General features: G+C 42.6%; 1 protein-coding gene across 2 annotated transcripts in view; it reads right to left on the bottom strand.

Moving 5' to 3' along the window:
• The window catches only part of adamts17 (ADAM metallopeptidase with thrombospondin type 1 motif, 17), a 78,493-nt gene that overhangs the window by 17,750 nt on the left and 42,494 nt on the right, over window positions 1–18,249 (bottom strand). Inside the window, exons 13-18 of one of the 2 annotated variants that reach the window (XM_061245947.1) lie at window positions 17,246–17,415; window positions 14,932–15,059; window positions 9,569–9,689; window positions 8,327–8,401; window positions 5,966–6,046; window positions 2,129–2,286 (exon numbers count right to left, since the gene is read on the bottom strand). In XM_061245947.1, the coding sequence (XP_061101931.1) occupies window positions 2,129–2,286; window positions 5,966–6,046; window positions 8,327–8,401; window positions 9,569–9,689; window positions 14,932–15,059; window positions 17,246–17,415 (733 nt within the window). The remainder of the gene's footprint in view (window positions 1–2,128; window positions 2,287–5,965; window positions 6,047–8,326; window positions 8,402–9,568; window positions 9,690–14,931; window positions 15,060–17,245; window positions 17,416–18,249) is intronic. The other variant, XM_061245948.1, reaches the window with a different exon arrangement.

Here is an 18,249-nt window from a genome sequence, read left to right as displayed (position 1 = left end):
GATGGCCAGAATCCACTTAAGCAAACCACAGAAAAAAGCTGATCAGAGGAGGTAAAGCTTTTTGTTTCTTCTTGTTTTAATCTCAGTTTAATCCATTGATGGGTCACATGAAAGATTATGGCCACAGAGATCTTGGTTTAAATTCTTAAAGATTGATATCAAGAGGTGGAGTACAACCTTGTGGACAGGAGCACTTACAGTATGGGGAAATACACAAACTCTTAGGGACAGGCAAACGATCCATCAAACTGAAGCCTGGTCACACATCTAGGAACAACATCCGCAGTCCATAAAAAATGAGTGACACATGAAACTTCACCACAGCTCAAGATGTTTTTTGAGCTTGGAAGTGGTTATACTTGCAGGTGTCTCACTTACAAACACAGACATCCCATGTGTCCGTGGATCATTATCTTACAGCTCAGCTGACACCACTTATAGGTATGGGTTGTTGGCCTGAGAAACAGTGTATTTTGACTCAAATGTGTGGATCATTAATACTTAAAATGTCATATTAATAAAGTTTTTAGTTTCACAGCAGTCACGTGGTAGGAGAAGGAGAATAGGTAGATGAAGTGAGTTCCCTGTAGGCAACACAGTATCCAATCAGATTTTACATTTTAAGAACATTGTTTGGATCTCCTGTGTTGATACCTGATGTTATATATACATCATGGTCGGGGGGGCAGGTTGTAAGCAACAATACAAGAAATGTGGAATTTCAGTGGAACTTCAGTGTTACCAAATTTTGCCAGTATTGCCGTACCCAAAGTATTCATTCACATTAATTTTCAATAATCACTTCCAGGTAACTGAAGAGATTCTGCAACAGGAGGTCTAAAAATATAACCTCCAATTTCTTGAGTTGAAACATACAGTAGAGACTGGGCGTATTTTTGACAGTTGCTCTTTGCAGTTCAACCTCTGGTTTGTAATAGCAGGTGAATGTACTTTACCTCTGGCACTACTTGCCTTCCACTTTGGGTGTCTTTCTCATCTTTTCCACCAACCTTCATACCATCCCACACAATGTGACCCATTGCTCAGAGCATGTGTCTGTCAAAGGACACAAACCACTACAATCGAAGACCCATTTGGAAGACTATTCATTTCAAATGTGACAATCAACCCAAAATCATTAATTCAAGGTCAGGGAAGACTTGCACAGATCTCTGGGATGCCTACAGGTTTGTGGGTAATTTAGTCTGGTGTTACATAAGGATGAAAACATTTCAGCTGTTTGAAGTCTTTTATCCGAAGCAGTTTTTGCCTGAGTCTACCAAAGAGCTCAATTCAATCCTTAATTAGGTTAATTGTATTCTCTTTTAATAGCCAGCATCTAATCTGGCTTTAATGCATATATAATTCAGTAATCTTGCAAGCTGCAGGGAGCTCTGCTGATTGAATCTTGTCTGCATCATGAAGTCCAGTAATAAACAAGAACATATTGTTTTTTAATATTAATACTAACAAGACACTAGTTTTAGCTGTATATTCCTCCACACCATTCAGGGTTCCAACAAGTCTGCCTTCAGTCACAGTCAAATGCTTAAATGCAATTTCACACCATACATCAGTGTTTCCTAATGAACAGAGGAAGTGGGGAAATTGCCAAGAGTGTACAGATTCATGAGCAAGATCTTTAACTGAGCCCATTAAATATACTCTTACTGATGTGGCTCTATTAAAAAACGGTATGCCAAATAGCTCTTAGGGAACAGTTGATAAGAATGTTAGAATACAGCAACAGAATATAAAGAAAATATATTTGTATGACTTCTGTTTTAGCTACAATTCAAAAGTATCTGCAAAATAGAAAGTCCAGTATTCATAAAATAATCACATAACCTTTGTTGGAATATATAATAGTATAATCCCTGCAAATGAATGCACATATTATACTGCAAATAAATCTTAGAATGAAATCCTTTATGCTGGAAAGTACTTGTCAAAATATATAACCTCATGTGAAACTAAATTTGTGTTTGGATACATTTAATTTCCTAATGTTGACAGCTAGGGCTTCCAGAGTTTAAGGAACTAAATTTAAGGACTGACCCTCCAGTTTAAAGAACAAAACAAAAGCAAAGCTCTCCTCTGAGGCAAGGGCAAAGGATAATGTATTTACCAGGAGGTGCAGGGGTGTTTTAGTGGGTCCCTTGGCAGAGATCTTTTCCCAGAGTCCTCTTCTCACATAGCGGACAGTGGTACCAGCTAGCTGGAATTCACCGGGAAGTTCAATCTTCCAGTCACTGTTGATGGATCTTTTGCTGGAGTCCTTCAGGGCTGAAACAAATATCAAAATAAGAATTATACATTTTGGTAAAGGGACACAGCACTAGCACAGACTCAGTCATATAGGTTGAAGGCTAGGCTATTGCCAATGCAAACTGTCGCCACTACTCTGCTGCAGTGGGACCTAGTTGAGCTTGCTGTGCCAGGAGTACAGCGGCTTAAACCACTCATATCACTTTTGGCAAGACTAGATTCTCATTGATTTGCTGGTGAAGGTCTGTGATGGAATGTTTTTCTGCATTACATTTTGAGAATTTTTGTCTTGAGAATAAATCAATATTTTTACTACAGTCTCTTCTTTGGATATCATCCATTTTCATGCACCAGTGTGTGGGTTTTATGTACAGTATTTTCGTACTTTGCTAACACAAAATTAACCATAACTTACCAACTGCAAGTCCAATGTAGACAAAACCTTTGCTTATTTGTCTATTTTGTCTGTTCCATAATGTTTTTGTGGTCTAATTTTTGTCTATGTGTGCAAGGAACCTTATAGCTGCTGCTGGCAGCTATGTCTCTCGAATGTCTTCTGTGGCAAAATGAAAAAGTTGCTGCAAACAAAACATCGAATAACCTTTCTTCCAGATCATTTGAAACAACTGAACTGAAGTAAGAGGTACAAGTTAAGATTCCTAACAGCCAGATTGAAGCAAGCTGGATTTCTAGGCATGAAATTGAATACTGCTTCATTAGATCTCTGTAAACATTAAAATGGGTGAGTGGAAAATGACGGCGTTCTGGAAATGCTGATAGCATCAGATACAGAACACTGTGACATTACAGACATGGCAAACTGTGCACAGACATAGCATAAAGGCATCGCTCCATCACAAGCACCATGACAAATACAATGCAGGATGGATCAAATAAAATGTCATAGCAAATCGCTGTGAATGATCCTTTAGCTCAACATAGCAGAGCCAGAAGACAACTAATGCACTAAACGTATGTAACCTGTGGTCATTGTGAGGGGTAGAGTGTTTTCTTTAGGGTGGGGGGTGAATTCTCATAGTGCTGTGCATTTGACAGGGGACTCTAATCCCACCTGTGCCACACCTGCCAAAAGCGGCCCTGCCTACCCGGGGGCGGATCCAAAGGCACACTTCAAACAGGCCGAGGCAGGAGTGGAGAGGGAGAGCAGCGCTACGATCTCACCTCCCTGATCAAGAGTGGATCTCACCTCCCTGATCAAGAGCGGATCTCACCTCCCTGATCAAGAGCAGATTTCACCTCCCTGATCAAGAGTGGATCTCACCTCCCTGATCAAGAGTGGATCTCACATCCCTGATCAAGAGCGGACTGGAAAAAAGTGTCTACACCCATGTCAGCATTACACTCAGAGGAAAAGACAAGCTGATGAATGCTGAGCTTCAGGTTCAAGAAGACATCATGAAAAGCTTATGTTGGATACAATAAACTAGAAGGCTAAATAAAACACTACATTGGCAACAACCTACCAAAGGGCAATGATTGTTTTTATTTAATAATTTGTTTGCTTATTTATTATTTATTTCAAAGGGACTAGATAACATTGGTATTTGCAAAGTGTTGCCATATGTCATATGCATGTTTATAGCCAGAGCTCATTTCTAACACTTGCCACAATGTAATTCACAAGAATTAATTTTGGAAAGCCATATTTTCCCATGCTCTCCTTTTCTGTATTTTGTATATGCCTTCTCTGTCAGTGTGATAAAGCACAGTCTGCACAAGCACACACAGTTATCCATTCAATCTGCAACACACCAGCTGAGCCTAGCTGTGCTGGGAGTGGCCCAGCAGGTGAAGGAAGATTGCAGTGACCAATCAATCATTTGCTGTCCTGTCTACTGAGCCCCTCCCTCCTGTGGTGACCAGGTCAGACAGCACCACCATGGTCTGGATTTGATTCTGGACTGTGGAGTGTGCCAGTGCAACAAGTTTTATTTTTCCTGGAAGCACCACTCAGGAGAGCTACTGGACCTTCAAATGTTGATATCTTGTACTTTATTATTTAAGCAATGAGAACTTCCATTGAAAAGCTGAGCGTGAATTCAACTATTGGTCACAAATATGTGTACTCAGAATCATAAGTATGGTGGCTTCAACTACAGGGCACTGGCAGTGCATTATACATCTGATCACATGTACTGTAAATCACTGTTTTTATATTTTTTCCAAATGGTCCAACTGGAGGGAAAGATAAATAATGTAATTCAGCTGGTTACTGTATATTTAAAATGGAGAAGATGCATAGAGGCATACAGTACAAAAAGAAGCAGTGTTTTTGTTCGCTTTGAAGAACAGATGTTCTCATCTCAAAGGAAGGGCTTTGCTTTCATGTCCCTTCCAGAAACTATGTGGTTCCCAAGTTCTGTTAGTCCATTCATTATTAGGCCACAACTGGAATCAGCTAGATGTTTACACATTAGAGACATTAAAATGTGTTGTGCGCCATACCTCCTAAGGCAAATGTTTTTGTAATGATCTGTAAATAGTAATGTGACAGCATCTCTTTACATCTGCAACAGCACTAAAATGAATGGAGCTAAAATGGTATTGAAGCTAAAATATTTACACTAACATTTTTTTTTACTCCACTGAATCAAAGGATACTTTATCTAATCTCTGAACAGAAATTCTGAAAAAGAAAACTGAGTCCGATTAAGTTTCATTTGATTTGATTCCCTCCAACTTTCTGAAGCATGTATACTTTCATATACTATTTCACTTTATACTATACGTTCTGAAAAGAACTACTTATTTAATTGCAGCCAAAATAATCAGTGTACTCTATATTTATACAGAATTTAGTGCATAACAATGCATCAAAAATAATAAGGGCCTTTCAATGGAGCTGACTCAGTATAAGGGTCAGAATTTGCAATGCCATTGTCCTCAGCTCAAATTATACATTTGTAAAATTTGTCAAAGCACTTTGATCACACAACATACATAATGTCATGATAGTGAACAAAATTAAATATGTATATATCATCATGGTAATATCAATTGTGGTATTGGTACCACTTGAATTCGCCTGAAAAAGTTTCAATTCATTACCAACAATCAGTGAAACATCTTTGAAAAGATTAATTTCCAAAATTCCCACAATGTCTAAATTCATAATATTACTCATTCCTAATTCATAATTGCAACATTCAATCAGTATCATAACACAAAACTGCAAAACTACCTTTCAAATAAAGTTTATGAGACAGTTTGCCACCTCCTAGTTTGCTACATCTTGAATATGAAACGCATTAACATCTTACCACATTTGCAACTTATTTGAATTGTAGCATGCACCAATATGCATTTTGATTAAGAACCTGTTACAGTACACGGTACAGAAGTTCAAGGCTCAACAACACTCTGCAGACACCTGGAAATCACTTTGAAGGTTCCTTGGCAAAGAAACTGAAATCTGTAATAAGCCCATAAATGTGCTTCCAGGCGTCAGGTAGATATTAACATCACACACCAGAGCCCAGGGCCTTCCCAATTTCTTTCAAAAAAGCTGATCCTCTGTAGGCATAGCCAGCCAGGTGAATGCAACATCTGAGGAGGTACAACCTCACTTATCAAAGTGTAGTAAGAGCAAATATCATACCAGAAAATATCTGACTCATAGCCTGTGGAGATAATGACCACCACCAGACATATTTAAGAGGGGAAAACATGAAATTACCCAGAAAGCTGTGCGATGGCTTGTCCTCCACCACCTTAATTCTCCGGGCACCAGCTGGGATGATAGCAGCCTCGATGTAACCTGTGTCAATACAGAACCAAACATATTTTGTGGGTGGGTAGCACAGACACACGTTGATCTTTAATGCAACGGGCCCAGTCGGCGAAGGGCAGGCAGGACTGGAGAGAAGAAGGGCGTGACCAGAACTGATCTCCTATGCTTTGAACTCCACATATCCTAATTGTTTAATCATTAGTATTGCTGACTTGGATGAGGCTATGTTGCGAGTGCCTTGTTGTGCTTTCCCAGGGCCAGATTCATCATTAATTTCTTGGCAGTTGACATCAGCTGCCAGACCCTGGGCTCTGTCAAAGGCTGCCAAGCAGAGGAGAATGAATACATTCTTCCGGTGACTATTCCACACAACACCGATCCTAAGTCAGGTTGCATACACACCACCTGTGTCACACCGGTCATTCAGAGCATTAATTTGTCAGTGCTTTCACACAGCAATGAGAGCCCATGTTGCTGGTGTGTGGTGTCAGCTCTGAGCCCGGGTCAAAGGCAGGGTCTCTGCTGGGTGAAGGCAGGTCACAAACCCTGTGAGAATATCACAAAATATTCTCAACAACAGTTAACATGATGTACCTGAATACAGGTACACTTCTCAGATGAGTCGCAACAGGACTGGAGTCTTGGAGTAAGATGAGATCTGAGTACAACCCCCTGCCCCCCGACCCCAGTTCCAGGCACAGTGCCATCCAGTGCTTGGGCAGTAATGATGACACAAAGCAGCTCAGTTAGTTGCCATTATCTCAAGCAACCATGACCCGGTATTTCAATTCAGTAAATATATTTGCAGATATGATCGGATTTGTACATCTAGAGTAATCATTATTGAAAAGTAGCTTGTTTTGTGAAATTAGCAGCTCTTTTAACAACTGCCTTATGATGTTTAGATAACTGAGCACCTTGAAAGACTGGAAATTTACTAGATTTCCCAGCAAACTTTGTTTCTGTGCCAGACTTGTAAAGTTCCCCTCTACATATTTGTACAGTTTATAAGTCTGAAACACAAAGAGACTTAATGAAAGAGAGACGGAGGGAGTGAGAGAGAAAAAATTAGTCTGTACAGGTTCAGAGAAACAGACAACTGATGGATAAAGAAAACCATCTGTACTGTTATACACCAGAAAAATAGCAGTAAGAAACCCATCTATTGGATGTGTATCATGTATACAGTACTACCAGTATACAAGCCTTTAACATATATAATCATCCAAGAGCTACTTTGTTTCTCTTTATTGCCCAGCACTCCAAACAGCCTGCTTTGTACTCACCAATGTTTCAGTCCTAACCACTACCATGCTGTTACCATTGAAAAAACAACAACAAATGAAACCACATCGAAAAACCATGGTTAAGAAGCACCCATCACCATGACTACCAGGCTACTTATGTCTCCCCTACTTTGTTAGTATGCTTGTGGCTCCTGTAATTAGATAGTCCTTCATAGGTTACATCATTCCACATGGACCTCTCAAGCATGTGAGAACAGTACACTTTGTACTGTTTTAAAGAAAAAGCATATTCACTGCCTCAATATTATAAGTACAGTACATATTTCAAATATTTAAAAAGCCAATTTCAAACAATCCACATTATCAAGATGCAGGCAGTCAGTGGATATCTGAGAGAGGAAATCTGCAAGACTCTAGTTGTCATTTCTAAACTGCTGCGCAATCCATTTGCCCCAAGCAAGGCTATACAAAATCTGAAAGTTTGGGGAGACACAAAATTGCCTTGACTGGGTTCTCCTGGGGAAATGTAGATCAAACTAAATCTATGGATGCATGTGTATGCTTCATATGTGTTTTCAGACATCGTGAAAAAGGTTCAAGCAATTAAATATGGAACTTTTTCAAATCCGAATTTCAGCAAATCCCAGAGTGTAGTGTGGTGGGAAAACCTTCCAATCAGTTCATGAAATGCTGATTTGCACTGAGTCTGTGACCTCTCCCTATATCTCCCTAACAATGCACTGGCCATTAAACAGAGCCTTCAGGCTTACACAGCAGGATCATTTCAATAACACACCATGGCAATGATGGGAACGTGAGGCTTCCATTAATGGCAAAATGGGTGGAGTCTACGTATTATAAATCACCTGTGAACCAACCAAATTACTTTTCTCTCTTTGTCAAAACACCACAATTAGCCTCATGCAGACATCACTACTCCATGAATCTTCTTACAAGGCTGTTTTTCCCAGGAGGACCCAGCAAGGCCCGCAACACTTAACTACTGGCACTGAAGTCTCCGCAAAGTGCAGGGGCACACACTAACAGGCAGGCATCTTACACGAAAAACACTTGGGAACAGCCCTGGGCTTTGACATCACACACGTAGAAACCTTCTTACAATGGCTACTGGTGACTGGGGAACAAAAAATGAGGGTGAATCCATCAGGCAGGTTATTAAGACCACAGTTTCTGTAGCCCTTTTAACTGATACACACACACATTCAGACACACACGTGCAAGCGCGCACACGCACACACAGACACACAGACACACACACTCATACACACAGACACAGTGTTCAGACTTACACATCTAACTGAATTATGAGTGGATGGAACCAGGACCAAGTAATCTTTCACAGCAGATATGGGTACTTTTCTTTTGTAGATAATGAATTTCCACAGAATTAAGCAGATTACAGGGCACTGAGACCTAACATTTCATATCGGTTGGCCTTTGTTCAATGAATACACTTATTGTGGGTTTCTGCAAAGCTATTATCGTGGCATGGAAGTTTGATTAATACCCAGCACATTGTGTTTCTGGTTCTTGCACTGTTAAAAAGCCAAACATACTCTGGACATAAACTTTGCCTCTTGGGATAAAATATTGACTTAAATCCCAAGGGGTTTAACATAATGCTGTGTTTCAAATGACCCGGTACCGACTGACCCAACAGTATCCTTTAAGAGCTCAGAATATATTCATTACTGTGTCAAAAGAGGTCATTTTCACCCAGAGAGAAATGCCATTTACTGCCTTGTAACCGCAGGGGCAAGAATTCCCACCTCAGACCTTTCAAACACCCTTTCTCTTTTTTTTCATTCATTTTCTTTCAGCCCCGACCACTTCTGCAAAGCCCTGTGTGATTTCCACACCGTTGCCCCAATTTAATCACGGCAGCAGTCTCCCCTTATTCGATCCCTGCTTACGTGGACGTTGACAATATTTAGTTCTGCGCTCAGCTCCAGAACAGATGGTGCCGTGGCCAAAAACAGCATCGGAGGCCACCATGGACACTTTTATTTTTGACACAAAACATTTAGAGGGCAAATTATCTGTTGCTTCCACATTGGAATGCTAAAGCGGAGAAGGACTGCGTTTCTGCATGTAGTCAGAATTGAGCTGTGTGCTCTATGTCGTGTTGTTTTCCCAGAGCCTTTTGGGCAGGGAAAAGGCTCTGAGGGTTTCAAAAGGCCTTTGATAGGAATCAGCATGGGTGAGCCTAAATCGGGAAGCAAGCCTTCTCATTTGGGCCTGAGCGCCCCCCTCCACCCCCCTTCGTGTTACAGTGACTCACCCATTCCTTTGGTGTGATTGAAGTCTCCTTTAACTATCTTGCATGACTTGCCATCACCGTTGCACACGCCACAGCGGTCCTCTTTGGCAGAGGAGCCAATGACGCCATCGCAGCCAATTTTCTGCCATGACAAGCACACAGACAATGCAAAGTTGCTTACCTTCATTTTTTTCCTCACATAAAGAAACTGATTTAGCAAGCAAGCTTTCTGTACACATGCTGCAATACTCAGGTGCAGTAAATATTTACAAATGTCAGGCAAACTTTGAGCCCTGGCCCAGACACAAACAGAAAGTTCACACTTTCTTTAAACAGATAATATAAAATATAAATCCTCAAAATCAATAATGTTGAAGCTTATACACAGAAGTTCAAATGTGTTTTGAGCAATTTAAACTTCATCAAACTTAAGGCTTTTTTTTTTATTTATCCGTTTGAATATCTTTAGCTGCCCACCTATGTGTGCTCTAATAAACAATTATAAATCATTATGAATTATATGCACGCTTCTTTAGCAGCCCACCTATGTGTGCTCTAATAAACAATTATAAATTATTATGAATTATATGCACGCTTCTGTAAGTCCTGTGAGATAAGCTCCAACCCAAGAAAAACAAATGAGGGAAACAAAATATGAACCACACGACTAAATGGCTGGACTGAGAAAGGTTCTCCACATAGCTTACAAACCAAGATTTATCACTGAGATTTAAAAAACAATTGTATTTACATTTTCAGCAAGGTTACAATGATCCATCATTTATTTTAAATTTCACATCGTGCCACACAGTACACGCACATACACACAATTTTACTTTCACTAGCAACCACATTAGTCGTCCAGCTACTGTACTCTGATCAGTGCTGCTTACAAAAAGAACATTTCTGAAGGCTTCATTGCAATTGGAAGGGTGATTGGCATACACAATGTATGATTTTATATTTTATGTTTATATTGAATCATTCTGATCCACCTCTGTTTGTGCTCAGAACGCAGACATTGGGGCCAGTGAGAAACAGGTTGGGACTGAAGTTCAAAATGGAAAACATATGATGCATCACCGAGCCAGCAAACAGATGCCGTTCAACCACGGACTGGTGTGAAACACTTTTCTCCCACCTCCTTTAGTGCCTGAGTAATACACCAGAAGGCAATCTGCTAGAAGTATAATGGCAAATGCTGAAACCTGTACAGATTTGAATGCCTTGTAAACTACTTCTGGAGGTGGAGTAGGAAGCAATATCCGAAATGACGTTTTATACTTCAACTGTTTCAATTTGCAGTCTCATTTTCAAAATGCAATGCAGAAGAAGCAGTAGCAAAAGATAGCACTTTTGTGTTATAAGAGGTTATTGAGTTTAGTCGGTTAAGGTATGATGGTTGAAGTCACTGTGCAATGTCCCTTTAATATCAACCACAAGAGAGGAAAATGAACAATTGATGTTCAGACTATAGCAAGGTACCAAATACTGCAGTACTTCTGTTTGTCTTGAAGTGACACAGACTCGACTTTTGTGGAGAAAACAGAACCAGTCCTTCGACTGGAGCAAGCAGTGATGGCCCTGCTGGTCTGCAGGTTTCAAAGCGGGATATCTGATCAAACGCTCAGGCCGTCACACGGAAAGCAAAGGTATACCACAGTGAGGAAGCAGAGTGGGAAGACATTTTGTGAACTTGTTGCGGAGTTACAGTTTGGTGCAAGCTGACTGGCACTGCAGTGCGGTCGAGCCCCGCCCTCATTTCCCCCGCCCCTCCCACGGACGCTACCTCCTGAAGACGGCCCCTCCCTTTCATTTCACCCAGAAATCCCAGGATAGGCCTTGTCATAATAACAGGGTTTAAGCTTGGCCCTTCCTTAAAAGAGATCACTTCTGCAAATGACTCTACACTCTAAACATCTGCGCTGACAAACTGACCTGAGACATAAACACGTGACAGACTTCAGTCTGGACCTCATGTCCCCAGTACTCTGAAAACTCTTTCCACTGAAGTGTCCCAGGTGATGTGGAGGTGAGAACGGGGCGCGCTGCGTCTGCTGCGTGGGCCCAGACCACGCGGCGGCCCAGACCACGCGGCGGCCCGCTCCGGATGCTCTTTGAGACGGCGCCATGGTAACGGCGGTCTCGGCGGTGCTGTGACGCGTGCAGCGTGGGGTGGTCGCCAGGGCCTGTTTTTCCTACGGTAAAGCCCCGCTGATCCTGCGTTTGTTCTGCTGTCAGGCGGCCAGAGCACACCCAACGCCAGCCCGGCACACCGCTGCAAATGTCAGCAACCCAAACCCAGGCCTGACGAAGGTAGAGCCGTGGCATACCGAGTGACCTTTGGAAGGGTGCTTCACATGTGATAATTTGCCAAAACATTAAGCCGATCGGTCTAAGGGGGGTAGGCTGAGTGGGAGAGGGGAGGGGGAGGGGGCTGAAACTGTAATCAGAAACAGCCCTTCCACCTGTGGGTGTCTGGAAGTGATTTCATCTGTAGAGCCGAACAACAGTCCCAGTGCTCACTCACACAGACACACACAAGCACGAGCAAGCTCACGCACACACACACACACACACACGCACACACACACACACGCACACACACACACACACACACACACACTCACACATGCACACAGACTTCCTTCTGTTTCACACGTCCTATTCTCACACCTCTTCCTGGAGAACAAAACTTTTCTCTGAAATGAAAGAAAATTCTGCCAATTGTCCTGTTTCCAAAAACCTGCATCTTTGTACAGTATCTCACAAAAACCTATCATTTCTTCAGGCCAACTGTCCCATGGAGCACCCATGGTTCTTCACACACATTTTAAAGCTTTATGGCACAGATATACATTTGCTTCCCCCATTTTAGAGGACCAAAAGTAACAGCATAAACTGAAACCCAATCATCATATTTAGTACTTGACTGCAAATCCTTTGCATTCGATAACTGTCGGAAGTCTGCAACCCATAGACATCACCAGATGGTAGGTATCTTCCCTGGTGATGCTCTGCAAGGTTTGTACTGGAGCCATCTTCATTTCCAGTTTGTTTCTGTGGCTTTTGGCCTCCAGTCTGGTCTTCTGGTGAAACACTCTGGTTGCTTTATCAGTGTGTTTGGAGTAATTGTTTTACTGAAGCAATGTCCAATGAGTTTTGAGGCATTTGGTTGAATCTGAAAAGATATGATCCTGCTGTACACTTCAGAATTCATCCTGTGGGGCCATCAGCAGTCACATCATCAGTTAAGTGAGCCAGTTCCAGTGGCAGCCACACAAGCCCAGGCCCTAAAACAACTTCCTTCTTTCTCAACACTCTCCTCTTTCCATCACTTTGGTAGAGGTTAATACTCTCATCTTTCCATAACATTTTGCTCCAAAATTAGAAAAGTTATACCTGGTTATACTGGTACTGTATAATCTTCTCTTTGAGATAGTCTTTGACACATCCATGCCTATATTGCGGAGTGTATTCTTGATCTATTCAGGAGTTGAAAATGGGGTTTTCTTCACAATTGAAAGCATTCTTTGGCCATTCTCTACAGAGCTCTTCCATGGTCTACCAGCTTGTTTGCTCCTGTTTGAGCTCACAAATAAAAGGGCTGTAATTCATACATAGATCACCCAATGTGGATGTAAAAGCCCTCAAATCACAACTGACAGTCTGCACTTTATTGCATCTTCATTGTTTTATTTCAAATCCAATGCTGTGGGGCATAGAGCCAAAACAACAAAAAATTGTCAATGTCCCAATACTAGCATGCTGCACAGTATTTCCTGTAGTTCCTGACTAGGCACTTTAGACCAGCTCAGTGGCTTCTTTTTCCAACCCATGGACGAGGGCTTACAGTGCTAATTTGAGTCATATGCTTAATAATTACAACATACACAAGTAAAGAGAAACCCATAGTTTATAGAGGGAGCAGCTGCCATCTGGAGCAAGTGGAGTTGCAATATAGAGTCCAACACCAACTGACTTTGATTTACTTGTTGATGGATTTGTCAGTCATTGTCATGCGATTGCCAAGACCCTGTGTTGTGCCATTTATGCCGGCGTCATATCTCTTCCTGTCCACAAGTTTTTTCCTTTTTTTTTCATGAATACAAGACAGACATGCTGTGCAGTACAGTATGGATTTTAGAACTATCAAGGTGAATTGATTTGTAAGATATAACTTGTATATTGCAGAAACCTGTCTATTGATTTGGAATATAAACACTGATAGCGCGTTGGGCCGATAGGAGTACCCTATCCTCCAGCGGGTCCCCCTATCCCCTGCCTTTCATCACTGGCTGGAGCCCTTATGTGATAAATACTTCCATATTCATCATAATCTGTACTGTATGTAGAACAGATGAGATTAGGTCAGCCCCTGGGCGCGGGGGCTGACAGTTAAATTGGAAGCAAATGAGCAAGCTTCGGTCTGTGCTTTTGTAACCCAGCTGGGCCGGCCACATCATTAGAGTCTTCAATTAAAGCTAAATAAATTCACTCCCAAAAACCCGATACTTTTCACCTGAAATGACAGAGAAAGGGAAAGTGAGAGAGGAGAGAAAGACAGAGGGGGAGTAAAAAAGGGAGTGAGAGAGCAGGGAGACCTAAATATTATGCTAAGCCTCCTGTATGGAAAGTTAGGAACGCTATGAAAACAAGGTCTCGCCAGCAAAGACCCATTTGGGAGTTGGCCTTGTGGGCCACCGTCTGAACAAATCAAACTTCTAATGCCACAAACGCCTTCCTCGGGAACAAAAAGGTTTAAAAAAATAACGTGCTTGAGGTGTGCTTGGTGACTCCTTGACAAAAAAAATCTATTAAAAAACACAAAGTCGTGGAGTCCCCAGCAGATGGGATCTGCCCTGTAAAAAATAAACTTCACTGGAGCTGTCCTCAGGCTGTTATTAAGTAGTCCTTTCCAACCTCCCAAGAAGTAAGCCCCTTAGTTAGCATCATTAGTGCCTGGCTGGCCGGTGCCGCCAAAAAATGTGAGTCACATAACACAATGCAAAAATGCACATGAAAAACATTAAAGGCTGAGAAAATATAAATTACCCATGCTATCTAAAGGGAAGGCAAAGAGTCACTATAAATAAATCTAGTGAGAGCAGCAGGAGGTTTGACCTCACCCTTGTGCTCTGCAATGACCCCCACCTCTTTGGACAATTGCATCTGCAATCTTTAACAAAGAAGCAGCAGTTCCCCTCCCCTGGCCCCACCTACCCGAGAGCCAGGCCTACTTAGAGAGTACCGTGTGACAGAGAAGCAGAAATACTGCTGTTACAGAGGAATTAAGACTGAGCCACGGTAGTGCTGAGAGAGGCCCCTCTCTGCCTCTGCGGAGCTGAGTGTGAGAGGGTGAGAGCCGGAGCGACGGACTTTACCTGACACTTCCCGTTCACACAGAGGTCCGCGTCGTACGGGCCGCAGGGCGTGCCATCCAGGACACGCTCGGACACGAAGATGGGCACGTCCCGCCCCATGGGGGCGCAAAACAGGGCGCACGGCTTTTCTGGGGGAAAACAAAAATAACTACATAAACAATCACCATTCATTCATTATTCATGTCACACTGAGTACTTTCATTCGGTATTTGCTCTGACGCTAAGCCACAGTGCCCAACACAGTAACGCAAGGCAGCCTGCATCTGTGTTTCTGATATCAAATGCTCCTTCTCTCCCCGTTCAGGGTGTTAACTTTCCAGAAAGATGTTGAAGAACACCAGAGGCGTCCACTGAATGACGTCCTTGACGAGTTACGAAGATGATCTGTAAATGCCCGAGACTGTTCAATCTGTCACGGATGACAAAGAAAGTCTTCCTGTGAATTACAGAAGAAAAAGATGAAAGATGAGGAGCATCTTAGTGCTTGGTCTCATTGGCGCCACACAACTGCACGTTATGTGCACTTCTGTGACTGGCTTCATTCACGAATGAGCCCTTAGAAAGAGGAGTGATGGGAATTTTGAAGAACATGAAAAAGAGTTTTACAGAAAGAGGCTTATTGTAAAGAATCCAGTCAAAGCTGCATTTCACACAAAAAAGCAATTGCAGGAAGGGTAATTTGTCCCACGCTCTCTATGAGTTTCTTCTCATCAGCTGCCATCTCAAATATTGCTATAATATTTTTCTGACATTTGGAGAATGAGAGGACCAGGCATCCAGCCTGAGAACAAAAAAAAGATCTGTGTAAAACAACTGGTGCGTGCAAAATCTATTTGTAGTTTTCCATCTTAATTATTGAGCACATGTCAATATCGGGCAGTGTCCTAAATTGGAGATGCTAACTATTCCTTAGCTGCTGACCACTCTCCCAATGTTCAGTTTCCCTTTCCACCTCACACTCATAAAATCCACAGCAGAACCTAATTAAACTGAATGGGGTGAGCAGTTGGCTACCACACTATTATGTGGTGATTGCATGCAAATTATTTTAAAATAGGCTACACATTTTCACTCATTAATGCATTTAAATGTAATCAGTGGTGTTTAACATTGTTTGGGTTTTCACATGGAGGAATGAGCTGCACTGGAACTTCAAAGGCAATCTGAAAAAGAAATGTATAAACACTATACCTGCCCTAATGGGTAAACAAAGCATTAGATAAAATCATTCATTACCAAGTTTATCCCAAGTTTGAGAACCACATTTCTAAATGTGGAACTTTACGCTTCACTTCAGAGCAGGCAGGATTTGAATAGATTACTCTTGCTTGTGTGAATTCACAATAAACTATTTTTTTGACATAAATGTGAATGTCTGAGGTACACCGGATCCTCAAACATGCCATGTCTGGTTAAGTTGAGGTGCTAAACTATGGTTGAAATTTTGCTGACTTCCTGTCAGTTAAAAGTCAACCATGCACTCGCTACAGTACTGCTTTTGCTAGGTGGGGAAATAGGGTGTATTTCACTGCTCTCACATAAACACACATCCACATCCTGTTATGAAAGTTAAAAAAAACATACATTTGGCAAGCAGCTGTAATAATTTTACCCAATGGCAACTAATTAAATGGGACGTTGATTAGAGGTTATGGGTATTTATAAAAAGCACTGGACCACACGTTCTTGGAAATGAACATTTTCACTCCATTTTCATAAACATAATGCTCTTGCTAGTTTCTGTGCAGATCTATCAAAGTCAATGTCAAATCTGACATAAGCAGGTCTCAAAGGAAATAAAAATATGACACATATCTGGGCCGATATTCCGGAAAGTGCATATGAAAAATAAAGGAAAGAAAGGCGTTTAACCACTTCATTGCCAACCCAGCCAACCGAGAATGTGAATATTCTCAGGTCTACAGATAGCTTTGGTTAAGGCAGAGCAACAAACAACACACTCATCCCATTAAAATCTTCACAGATTTTAAAGCAATTTCCCCTGAAGTGTCTCCCCTGAATAAGGTGAAAATAGTACAGGGAGGGCAGTGACTGCCCAGAGAGCGCCAGATTTTCCTGTGACAGAGGACTGATGCGCAGCTCTGACTGACAGCCACAGAACTTTCTAGAATTGCAATAAAAGCTGCAGGTGCTCCCACTTTGCCAAAGAGAAATCTCTTTCCTGGCAAGGACGGGCAGCAGATGTTAGCGGCACGGAGAGGATATTAAATTACGCAATGCAGGAAATCAACGTACAGACAAGACTACTGGCACTCTGCGAGGGGGCTGTGATGCGTTGTGACGTTGCGCTCACCGTCACTGATGACGGCTGTCCACAGGTTGGTCTTCTTCTTGCTGGCCTGCCGGTCGTGTGACTGGCACTGCTGGTCCCTGAAGGTGGGGGAGCCCTTGGCACAGGGGGGCCCCTCGCAGGCCCGGTGCTCCACGCTGGCCTTCTGACAGTGCCTCCCTCCGGGCCCGGGGCTGCGCACAGACAGCGGGGAGAGGCATGGCGTAAACCCCCCGCGCAGTAAAGCCCACCCTGCCGCTTTGTGCCAGAGGCCCTCAGGACCCGGCCATCTGCCGAGGCCATTCTCCCGTTACAGGTGGAGCCAGGCCTTCATAAGAGAATCAGGCTGGAAATGACCCCCCTCTGGATTGAGAACAGCTGGGACAGACACCCAGGGAGGCAGGCAGGCAGGCAGGTAGCAGCATTAGCACCCTCGCCAATATGTGTCAGCTGCAGCCAGCAGGATTGAGTGTATGAGCTGGGCCTGGGGTACAGGAGTGCACAACACTAACAACGCAGCATTCATACCGGAGCCCCAATAAATATGTCTTCATCTTCAAAAGCAGAGCATGAAAACTTATTCAGACTTCTTGGACTACTGTTGCTATATGGCTCCTCTCCTGTGCTGGCATACATTCCCAATTTCTGTCCATCTTGAAATTATTACACAAGCACTCTCGCCAAAAGTCATTTCTGGCCGCACCCACTCACGCTGCCCCCCCCCCCCCCCCGCACCCAGCCCCAGGTTTATCGCTTTTTCCCCTCAGTCAGAGCCCGTGGCCATCGCCGCACTGTAAAGACTGCTCTCTGTCCCCAAAATAAAAACAAAAACAGCATGTTCCACTGACAGGTTTACAGGTTTGGTAAATCATATAGATGAAATCCATATGGTAATATCCAGAAATGTGATTGTGGTTAATATGGTGGACATAATTCAGGAATCTAAAGTCTATGTCTTCACTGTCTCGCAAGATCAGTGTTCCCTTCATTGAGCGGGATTCTTTTTACTGTGCTGACTGATGGAATCA

Source organism: Conger conger, chromosome 6, assembly GCF_963514075.1.
Source record: "Conger conger chromosome 6, fConCon1.1, whole genome shotgun sequence".
Taxonomy (NCBI): domain Eukaryota; kingdom Metazoa; phylum Chordata; class Actinopteri; order Anguilliformes; family Congridae; genus Conger; species Conger conger.
The sequence above is the reverse complement of the archived record's forward strand: the minus strand, read 5'-3'. Positions and strand labels throughout refer to the sequence as shown.